At 30.3% G+C, this 12553-nt stretch overlaps 1 protein-coding gene across 1 annotated transcript in view; it reads left to right on the forward strand.

The window, feature by feature from the left end:
* The window catches only part of LOC107444320 (cell adhesion molecule Dscam1-like), a 230960-nt gene that overhangs the window by 84424 nt on the left and 133983 nt on the right, over positions 1 to 12553 (forward strand). Inside the window, exon 6 of the mRNA XM_087158837.1 lies at positions 9291 to 9560. Within this exon, the coding sequence (XP_087014963.1) occupies positions 9291 to 9560 (270 nt within the window). The remainder of the gene's footprint in view (positions 1 to 9290; positions 9561 to 12553) is intronic.

The raw sequence follows: 12553 nt of genomic DNA on the forward strand, positions 1-12553 counted from the left end.
GGGCATAGTGGATAACATCTTTCCTCGCAAGTTTGAAATTGCAAGGGTATGAAGTTGACAATTGATGACAACATGAATTGACTGGTTTTACAATTATAAATATAAAATGATCTCTACAACTTTTCCAAATATGATTTTCTTTAAAAATGAAAAACGCGTCGGAAAAATTGGATATCAGAAAATCGAGAGGCTACCATCTTGCAATAACTTTCTAAAACTTTAAAGAAAGAAAAGTAAACACGTGTTTTTCGTAATTTTTTTTTCTACCCATGGAAGATGTGAGACTTCATGGAATGTCTCAAGAGGCACTAGTTTGTGAATTTAAGGGAATAAATAACTGAGACGCATCAGTGCTTCAAGCTATAAAGTATAACATAAAGCATTTATTTCCAACAAAAATGCCTCCGTCTAACATCTTTTTTGAAAAGTAATTTTACGGTTGCCAGTTTAAAACTCTTATTTTTCTTCCGGAAGAATTCTGAGATTCCTAACTATTTAAAATTTAACTATTCAATTCAAAGCTTTTTACTTGGCTTCTGCAGACAGAGGTTTTAAACCATGTATTGGAGTAAATAAAATTTTTAAATAAGTAAGAGGACTGAATTACTTAAGAATAAATATTTTAGTGATAGAAGCTCGCGTAAAATGTTTTTTCTCAATTTAAATTCCAAACACTTTATGTGAAATGCTTGTTTGAAGTTAAGCGATAGTCCTATGGCGAAATTTTGTATTTTTATTATATCCTAGTTTTATCTTTTATCAACTCTATTCAAAATTATTAATTATAAATTTTGAATTTTATAAAAGTGCAAAATACGTTGTTTACGTAGATTTTTGTGAATCAAATAAGGCATGCGTTTTTTTAATTAAATAAGAGAAATATATTTTGAAGTGAACATAATTTAACAAAGGAAAGGTATTGTCTCAAAGTTATTTCAGATTAAGAATGTATGACTTGGTTAGAATATATCTTTAATTTAAAAAAAATGACACTCTGTTTGAATCTAAACATCTAGTTTTAAGGAGAAATATCCTGGAAATATAATGAAGAGTAAATAAACAGATGCTTTCAAAAACATCTACTGTTTATCTACCTCAAGAACTCTTCCCAACTAAAAGTTGATTCAAAATATTTTTATAAATCAAATGCAGCAGTGCTAAGAGGTACGATTTCATCGATAAGTATGATAAATCACATCATCTAAACATTTCTGAAGTTATAGAATGATTTTTTAAGCATTTGAAGAATATGAAGAAAAAAAATGTAATAATATGGAAGAGTTTCCCCTATTTTGTCCGCCCCTGTTTTTTACACAAATTAATTACCATGTATGAAGTATCACTTTCAATTGGATCACTAAGATTAGTGCTTAATTCGTGAAAATACGATCATTAGAACAAAAATTGTTCATAGTGATGACCATTTTTCGAATTTTGATTTCTTATAAGTGCCAAGAAAATATTTTCTCTACTTCATTTTGTTGCTTTTAGAGACATATTGAATAATTTGGCATTAATTTAATAATTTAGTATTACTTATTGAATAGTTTAGTATTAAATGAATAATTTGGTATTAAATATTGAGTAATTTGGTTATTACATATTGAAAAATTTGGTATTACATATTAATAATTTGGTATTAATTGCATAATTTGGTATTGCGTATTGAATAATTTGGTATTAATTGAATAATTTGTTATTACATATTGAATAATTTATTATTAATGAGTATTATTCAATTTTCTTCAGTTGCGTCTTTCTGCTTATGATCAGCTTAGTAGTTTTCGAAAACTGGAATCAAAAGTAAGGAAAGTGCACCAGTTAGCAGTTATAAAGTAAATGATCTGCGGTATCGAGTTGATTTCATTGTAATGTAATTACTTTCTTACTTAAAAGAATCATTTAACAATATTACCTCAATGAAAAACGTTGTATGCCACAATTTTGGCAAAATTTATAAACTGAGAAAAACATTTTCAATCAAAAATTTGTGATCCAACTGCATAACTGTATCTAAATATAGTTTTCGAGTATGCAGTAGTTTAATGAATATGGGAATGATTGTAGGTTATAATAATTTGTCTTTCACGCATTCGAATTTGATCATCTTTATAAATAGTAAGTAAATGAACCGAATTAATTATTAGACCGAAATGAAACGAAATAAGGGGATGGATGTAGTTTATTATAATTTGTCTTTCACGCATTCGAATTTGATCATCTTTATAAATAGTAAGTAAATGAACCGAATTAATTATTAGACAGAAATTAAACGAAATAAGGGAATGAATGTAGTTTATAATAATTTGTCTTTCACGCATTCGAATTTGATCATCTTTATAAATAGTAAGTAAATGAACCGAATTAATTATTAGACCGAAGTGAAACGAAATAAGGGAATGATTGTAGTTTATAATAATTTGTCTTTCACGCATTCGAATTTGATCATCTTTATAAATAGTAAATAAATGAACCGAATTAATTATTAGACTGAAATGAAACGAAATCAGAGAATGAATGTAGTTTATAATAATTTGTCTTTCACGCAATCGAATTTGATCATCTTTATGAATAGTAAATAAAAACGATTAATTATTAGACCGAAATGAAACTAAATAAGGGGATGAATGTAGTTTATAATAATTTGTCCTTCACGCATTCAAATTTGATCATCTTTATAAATAGTAAATAAATGAACCGAATTAATTATTAAACCGAAATAATACGAAATAAGGGAATGAATGTAGTTAATAATAATTTGTCTTTCACGCATTCGAATTTGATCATCTTTCTAAATAGTAAATAAATGAACCTAATTAATTATTAGACCGAAATGAAACGAAATAAGGGAATGGATGAAGTTTATTATAATTTGTATTTCACGCATTCGAATTTGATCATCTTTATAAATAGTAAGTAAATGAATCGAATTAATTATTAGACCGAAGTGAAACGAAATAAGGGAATGATTGTAGTTTATAATGATTTGTCTTTCACGCATTCGAATTTGATCATCTTTATAAATAGAATATAAATGAACCGAATTAATTATTAGACCGAAGTGAAACGAAATAAGGGAATGAATGTAGTTTATAATAATTTGTCTTTCACGCATTCGAATTTGATCATCTTTATAAATAGTAAGTAAATGAACCGAATTAATTATTAGACCGAAATGAAACGAAATAAGGGAATGATTGTAGTTTATAATGATTTGTCTTTCAGGCATTCGAATTTGATCATCTTTATAAATAGAATATAAATGAACCGAATTAATTATTAGACCGAAGTGAAACGAAATAAGGGAATGATTGTAGTTTATAATGATTTGTCTTTCACGCATTCGAATTTGATCATCTTTATAAATAGTAAATAAATGAACCGAATTAACTATTAGACCGAAATGAACCGAAATCCATTTGCAATTTAATATCCCTCAGGAATTAAACCTTAAAGCAATTAAATAAAAATTCCTTTCCTTGATTCTTAATCTTTCTTTACATAAAAATGTAAGCTGAAGTCTTCGCTAAAAATTACAGACATTAACTTGTCAAAAATCAATGTATATACCGGGCATAAAAAAGTGAATCATACCGTGTAATAAAATTCAAGTTATCGCAATAACAATCAATAAATCTGAGCAGCAACTTGTTAAGATAGTTTCGCCGGGTAATTAACAAGTTTAAAAAGAAAATTTATCTGCTGAGTTTAAATTTAAAAATGTTTGAAACTGCTTCGAAGTCATTGGAGACGCTAAGATAGAGGAGGTTAATTATTATTTTTTTTATTATTTATTAACTGTAGTTTAGAGATACTTAAGTGGGTAATAACTTATCTTAAAAATTTCCTTAAATTAAAAATAATTGTAAAATCTCTAAAATTATTTTTGATTTATGTAAAACGTAAGCAATATATATTTATTTAAGATAGTAATATAACTTAAATAATTTCTTTTTTTTATTTGGTTATTTTACATGATATCTTAGTTAATTGTTTTTTGCGATGATATATTAGTAAATACATTTTAATCTCGTTCTAAATTAGAACATATATTTGTGAGTTTTACTGCTGAACAAAATTAAAATTTTCTCAATAATATATGAACGTTGTATTTTTATATTGATTCTATTCAGAAATTGCGAGTCTTAAGTATATTACTCTTTCTATAACTTGATTGACGCAATATTTATAACTCTAATAGGTAAGGTAGCATTTTCGTCATATGCGTAAGAGTTCACGTTTCGTCAAAAATGATGTGATCTCGTGACGAAATTGTAAAATTGACGAAAAAATTGATTTGATTGAAAAAATTTATTGAAAAAATTGAAAAAACTGACGACGATCTATTTCGTCGATAAAATTGACGAAATAGATCGAGGATTGTTGAATCGTCAAAAGTGAAAGTTTTATATCTGAGAGTGTATTTTCAAAGTATTATGTTTTAAATATTTAATCTGACACAAAAAGACTCAAGTGGAAAAAAATTACAAAAACTGTAATATTATATAAGGGTAATTATAATAATATGTTATGACTTTCTTCAGTTCTGCTGCTTATCTTTCTTGCATTTAAGACACAAAATAACGATAACGCTTACTCGTATACTTTTTGCATTGCTGATTTTCAGAAAATGCTTCTGAATTTTTTGTCTAGGTGTCAGAGAGCACATCTACTTCTTCCTTTGAAAGTCGTTCGTTCCAAACTGATTTAAGAAAGTACATTAAACTAATTTGAAAGGCAAAATATTACATTGAAAATTTTTTTTGTTTTTCTTCAGAATATAGTAAAATTTATCGTGTTTCTGGTTCTATGAGAACGCCTAAAAGCATGATAATTTTTACCAAATTGCTTCGGTTATTACGTTTGGTAAAATTGGCAGTAAAATATGATTTTATCAAGAAACTGTTTGGTTGTAAGTATGGTATAAGTTGGTAATGTAATCACTAGAGCCCGGTTTTTGATGACCTAAAAAATCTCAACTAATGCCCTTAAAAAGTGCAAGAAATGCCCTTAAAAAGGACAAAAAATGCCCTTAAAAATCCAAAAATTGCGCAAAAAATGCCTTAAATAAAGTAAAAATATTGAATTAAAAAAATGTTTTGCTCTTTAAAATTATTATGAGTCATTTAAAAAATATAAAGCAATGCAATACTTGTTCTGCGTTCATTAAAGTTTGAAAAATTTGTTTTATATCCTAAAATAACAAAAAAAGGAAAATATATTGACATTAAAATATTTTTATTTTGTTTAGAAACTTTAATGGATATAACAACTTCCATCTCATAATATTACTAAATATCAGAATTACATTGGATTATTAAATGTTGTTTGATAATTTGAAATGTAAACGAGCGTCTCTTGCCTGAAAGTAAATTTTCATTCCTGCAGAAGCTTCTTTCAAAGTCTAGTGATGTTACAGGTGCGTACTTGAAAAAGACGGTCTCACTTACTGATAATTCTTCTTCAATTTGAAAAGATTTTGCTTCACCTGTTAATATCCTATAGATTTTCTTCATTGTTTGGAAGCCAGTGTAATAATGAAAATTGATAAAAAATAATAAAAATTGGAAAAAATTAACAAAAACTTTAAAAAATGCATTAAATGCAAAATACGCCCCAAAATTTAAAAAAAAGCCCTATAAATCTAAAAAAATGCTCTAACAGACAAAAAATGGCCAAAAATGCATAAAATGCAAAAAAATGCAAATGTCATCGAAATCCGGGCCTTAGTAATCACTATATCTTAGATCACGGAATCAAATCAATTTATTAGGTTAAATTTACTTTTTCACCTTTGGATTTTTTACAAAATGTGTGAACTATATTTTTGAAAACCCGAATAAACCGTAACCATGCGAAGGAAAAAATTGTCAAATAAAAGGTTTAAATACCGTATATTTTCGTTTGATTATCACAATTATAGTTATTTTTCTCCAGCAGTGTCAATACCGCACAAGTTCAGTTATTTCAGCAGAATTTTTTTTTCTCCGTACATAAGACACTTTTATAGAAAAATTTCTCAAAGGCAATTTATTTTTATTCATTTTATTTTATGTATGAATTTATATTTATTCGAATTTATTTTTAACTTCACAAGTTTCTTTCATTTAAAGTTTTCACGAAAAATCATTTTTCATCCACGTTTCGAGGAATGTTCGGTTATAAAGTCATTACTCACTATGTTGCGATTTTTTTTTAAAAAAAAAGATGATAAATGTTCGGGATAAGTATTTTTCTAGATACTGTGAAACACAATTTTCGATAAGTTAATATTATCTTAACATTCTGGAAGTATCAGGTAGCATTTATTTCTCAAAAGTGACAGAGTTAAATTTAAAAAAAAAATACGATATCTAAAAGGTATTAAAAAGAAAATTTACGGATCTAGAAATTTGTCTTGCGTCGCCAGTCTCTATTTTTACGACACATCATATTGCCGACGAGTACAGCAGCGTAATCCGACGGTTGCACTTGACCTACGTCATAAAAGAAACGTAAGAATATGCACTGATCTTCAGAAATACTGTGAACTGCTAGTAGTCATTGAAAATTTTAAAAACATGATCACTTTTTCATATATATTTTTGTCCCGCAGTGGACTGATCGTTAAGACACGGTTCCCAGCAGATCACCGAAGTCAAGCCTCACTGGCTGCGGTCAGAGTGCGGGTGGGTGACCCCTTGGATGAGTCTGCCTAGGGACCGAGGGTGTGCGGTATGGGTCCTCGCTAAACTGCTCTACCGTACAGTGCTCAACTTCGCTTGCAGGTCGTCGGGCTACCGAAGCGGGGGTGCCATGCCCTCTGCAGAGGATCAAAATTGTGATGGTATGTCTTCGGATCATCCTCAGGGCGCTTTTTCATTACACGACACGATAACGACAAAACGGATCCGATTGTCGGCGAACGACATAGGGTCAAATAAAATACATGTTCAGCAACGGAGAGCTTTTTCACTGACCGATACGATAACGATTATGTCGTATCCGACAAGACGATAACGTTTGTCGGAATCAAATGTCGGTTAGGCAAGAAAATTTCTCCTCAAATCGTGGCGATTTTATTAGTTGTTGTGTATCTTTCCTGTTTTATCTCCTCTTTTGATATCATTATTTTATTCTTTTAATCAATTTTAATATTTTATTAGATCATGTCAAATGTAAAATTCGAAAATAAAAGTTTTATATAATTTATTCTCATGTCTGGTTATAAATTTTTAATTTAATGAAGTTGCATTTTTTACATTATAATTTACATTATAATGAGACGTAAACAATCATAAAAGTTACATTGGAAATTTTTATAAATTCATTATATGCTTTAATGAAGGGATGGTATTTTTTATAATAGTAATGGTTTGATAAAAAGGCAAATAAAGACCCTTATGTATTTCAAACAGAACTCGATGTAACTACTGGTTTCTGCTTGATTGAATAATATAAAGTCTGTTCCCTGATTCAACTGAAACATTTTTTTGAAACATGATAGAACGGCTTCATAAGATAAATTTGATAAAACTCATTTAAAAAATCATCTAAAAAGATTATTCTAAATGAAACTAATATTTTAATTCGATTTGAAAGAACGTTAATACTTTAAAACATTTAAAGAATTTAAGTAATGTTAAGTGATTACAGACATAATTTTAAGTGTAGATTGGCGGTACTTAAAAACCGCCAAATCTGTAGCTGCTATGGCGTTAATACGTAAGTACCATTTCGTGCACCCAAAAACGTTTCTGCACTGCTAGCTTTTTTCTTCTAAAATAAAGTAAGAAGTTTGAGACGACGATTATCATCCGGCATATTTAAAGTTTTCAGAAAAAAATCACAACAGAACACAAGCAACTGCTCACTTGTTGGGTCTTTGTGCCAACTAAATTAAATGAACGCCAATTTACGATACTACCAATAATTTTATCAAAAAATAACATATTTTATTTCTTCGCTTGCAGGTCGTCGGGCTACCGAAGCGGGCTACCGAAAAAACAACATAGCAATCATTTTAGAACACAACAACATTTATTATGTATCCAACTCCGTTGCCAAAATGAATTCAAAACTAAAACTTATAATTTTTCAAAACACGTTCAAATAAATTATTTAAATTTTATGTCTCTACACACTCAAGCTCAAAACATTGAATGAACAAGAATTTCTACTTCTCGGACTAACGATATCGGACAAGTGAAAAAACAGTTGCTTAAACGATCCGGCAACGACATTGTCGTTCACACATTTGTCGTCCGATTTTGTCGGTATCGTGTCGTGTAATGAAAAAGCGCCCTCAGGGATGTTTCCCAGACCGTCGCCAATAGCCCATTGTGCAGCTCTAGTGCGACGTAAATGAACTACAACAACATCTATACTTTTAATTGATCAATATAATTTTTTGTTTTCGCTTACAATATAATACTATCTTTCATAGGATTTATTTATATTATTACCCACTGGCAAAATGGGTCTTGGTTTGGATTTGATGGCGTGCACACACTTTTCAACTGTGTTCGAGAGTAATAGTAAACAGTGCGCATGCGCCGCCATTACATGCGTTGCTATGGCAACCTCTGCTGTTTTTCTTTCTATTTTCACCAGCAGTCATTTTTAATGTATTTACATAATAGTAATTTAAAGTATTTTATTATTCTTTTTATTATTAACGTATAATTACTGGCCTGACGGTGATTTCAATATAAATATGAATGCTTAAGAAGGAAAAGTATTTTGTGATGTCTTGAAACACGTACATAGGCAGGATTTGAAAACCAATCTGACTACAAACATCAATTGAGACAGTTTTTGCAATCCATGATTTGAAATGTTTAACGGAGTCAATCCAGAAAGAAAAAGCATTTGACCAATGGGTAACCAGCGATCGTAATAAGACGATCACAACTTTTTTGTTGATTTTGTTCTTTTTTTTTATAATTTATATCTTTTGTACCAGATCCAAAAATTTGTAATTATCAGCAAATTGACGTAATATTTTAAATTAACTTCATATAAAAATCGAGTAATGATCGAGAAAATTATCGAATTTTTTGGTGCTCTCGCATGTGTCAAAAATGTGGTAAGTTTTATCACATTCTTTTAGTTTTGTCCAACAATTTTTTTTCTCAGTGTGGGTCATGAATATGAAATAAAATATTTGTCGTTCAAAAGCTTACCAAATTTTCGAAGAATAAATTTTACAGATCTGTTCTTGTCAGTGGAATTTTGGATGCTTTTTTACTGTATCTAAGATTCTATCTTATAAAGAAACACCTCATTATACTTCCATCGTATCATTTCAGCAAAACTTTCCGTGTCGGTGTATCCTCATGAAAAAGTGTCCGGAATAGGGGAAAGTGTCACTTTCAACTGTAGCATAAGAGGCTATCCAGTGTCTAGCGTCCGATGGTCCAAGAACGCCAAATTCATCACTAGCAGTGGCCGAATCCGAGTTATCGCCAGAAACCAGTTGATGATTACGTCTGTGCGAAGAGATGATCATGGCTTATACCAATGCTTCGTCAGCAATGACAAGGATTCCTCACAAGGAATAGCCCAGCTTCTGATTGCAGGTAATAAAATTTTTTATTTTATAACAGTCGTTGAACAGCTGACCCAAATTTAGGGTCTACGACTACTAATGTTCAACTCCGTAGTCTTGTAATTTTGAACCCAATCCAGAACACAAGGGAATTCCTGGATCAAGTATTGTGAGAAATTTTGCCTTCGTGGAAGACTTTTTGATTGAACGCATTTGCGTTACATGGAGAGGAAGAATACGACTACCTTACAAGGTTAGCCTGACGGCAAGGGAACTCTAACCCATGATCCGTCTACCACTGAGGATATTTCACGTCAGCACTGTGGTCGGTGTAAGTTGGATGCGAATTCGTATCGACCAGCCATCGCCGGGATTCGAACTCGGTTCACCTCATTGGAATTTGAACCCCCTATCTCCTGAGCCATCGCGGCTCAGGTAATAGAAATTTAGATAAAATCTAGAAAACTTTAGAATTTTGAAAAATATTAATTAAAAATTAACAAAATTCTTACTGTTTTAAATTTTTTCTGCTCGCTTTCTATGAACCCCGTTTCAAAACGTTGTATTCCTAATTTTCGTTTTTTTAGAGGAGCATTTAGGATTTCGGAGATATAAAGAGAATTTTCCTTTAAAACTAATGCTTTATTTCGGGATTTAATTAAACTTGGGGTTAGAATGCTCGGCATGCTGAGATATTTTTAAGCACGTACGCTTTTGTTGTTGCTGTTTATTGTACGATCTGCTGTGAAAAAGGACAATCTGCTGTGGAGTTTTAAGTGTATGTCGATCTTCCTGTGGATGCTGTTTTCCTTATCACAATCTTCGAGGCTCATTTTTGTGGGGCAATTATTAAACATAATTTTTTTCTCAAATAATTCCAAAACTTTTGTTGAGCTTAAAATTATTAAACAGGTGGTCATTAAATCATTGATACCTCGATAATTTGTAGAATTTTTGCATTCATTTTCTCCCTATCATATTCATTAATGGCAAATGCTTAGACTAAATCCCAATATCTGATCTTACTTTAAAAATAAGCACAAAATGTGTCAGCTCACAATTGTTTTTTTCTTTAGAGAACAATTCAAGTAACTTAAAATTCATTACGCTGAATATGTTTATTTAGTTTTTAAATTAATCATAAACAATGCTGAGTTCCTGCCCCGAGTCTCGTCAGCTCGGACATACATCAGAAAGCCTCCACACGGGATTTTATGAGTAGTCTGCGCAGATTATTTAAAAAGTGAACCAGTTGAGCGCATGACCCCAATTTCTATTTTAAAAGTAATTGAGATATATGTATTTCATATATTTGAGAATTGAATCTGTAGTGGTTGAGAAATAACTAAGACAAACCAATCATATTCACAAATTACAAAACTGTTAAGACATATATTTGCAACGACTTTCAAATTTTTAATAGATTTTCCATTAAATGGCTCTTTTGTAAAATGTTTTACCTTCATAGTAGTCTGATCGGACTACCTATAAGAAACTTCAGTTATAGGAGGCTTTGGCGACTACCTAATAAACGACCTTCCCGATTACTTTTATGCAATCACCATTTGCTTACTCCCGATTATGTCTAACCTTCAACCACTAAAATTTGTACTGTTGTTCCTGGTTTTGTTTCAATTTCATTCATTTTAAATACTCTCCTGTGAGCCACGATGGCTCAGGGGATAGAGCGTTCGCCTTCCCATGAGGTGAACCGGGTTCGATCCCGGCGATGGCTGGTCGATACGAATTCCGCATCAAGCTTGCACCGACCACAGTGCTGACGTGAAATATCCTCAGTGTTATACGGATCATGGGTTTGAGTCCCCTTGCCGTCGGGCTAATCGTGGGAGATTCTTGTGGTCTTCCTCTCCATGTAACGCAAATGCGGGTCAGTTCCATCGGAAAGTCCAAATTTCTCCCAATACTTGATCCAGAAGTTTCCTTGTCTTCTGGATTGGGTTCAAAATTACAAGACTACGGAGTTGAACATTAGTAGTCGTCTACCAAAAATTGAGTCGGCTGTTCAACGACGGTTATAAAAAAAAAATACTCTCATGTGAACTCGTTAATTAGTAATTCGAAACAAGAACTTATCGTACATTAATTTATAACCCTTTAGGAAGCACTTGTACCATTATTTTTGGTGATGTAAAGCGTGTCCATATTTTATTTTCGCAATCTTTAAAGTTTTATCAAAAATCGCATATAAAAGTTTATTTTATTAAATATTTAAAAAAAAACGAAACAAATAGAAATAAATAATACTAAGCATAATTATTTCAATATGTTCATAATTTGCTACTAAATAACGACAATTAACCATTACAATATTTAAAAAAAAATGATCCAGCAATTAACAAGCTAAATTGAAAATAAACGCTAATATTTTCCTTACAGCAAAATTAGACGGCAATTGTCAGGAAATTCAATTATTATTAGAATACGATAATTCAATAATATGTCTTACTTTCAGGCATGATTAATTCTTTTTATCTGCCGAACAAATAACAGATGCTCAAGTATGTAATGTGAAATCAATTCTAATTTTCCACAGGGTTATTTTCAATTTTCTTCTTTTATATCCCGTAACATCTTTCTGTCTTCATCTTTTTAACTTTATTTCGAATGTTATTGAAATTGATATAAAAAAAATCAATCGAAAAAAAAACAAATATTTTAAGGAGTTGGCGTATTTTATTGGACACATAATTTTATGAATCAAAATTAATAAAATAGTTTGTGAGAATTGGATCTAAAGTAATCTATATGAATCTATGTGAAGCTTCTTAAAAAAACTTATTTTTAGTTTTTTTAAAAAGTTTAAAACTTATTTTTTAAAAACTTATTTTTTGTTTTTTTTTAAAAGCTTTTTTAAGAACTTTCAGTCAAGGGGAGCCATAAAAATTGTTGAATCTGAAACAGTTAACCAATATGCTTCACATTTTTACTTTACAAAACTTAAAATGGTTGAATAAAATCCGCGCAGTTTAAAAAAATCAAAACAAAAACAATCACACTCTTAGT

The sequence above is a fragment of the Parasteatoda tepidariorum genome, chromosome 3 (genome assembly GCF_982258835.1).
Source record: "Parasteatoda tepidariorum strain Cologne lab strain chromosome 3, Ptep-v5.0, whole genome shotgun sequence".
Taxonomy (NCBI): domain Eukaryota; kingdom Metazoa; phylum Arthropoda; class Arachnida; order Araneae; family Theridiidae; genus Parasteatoda; species Parasteatoda tepidariorum.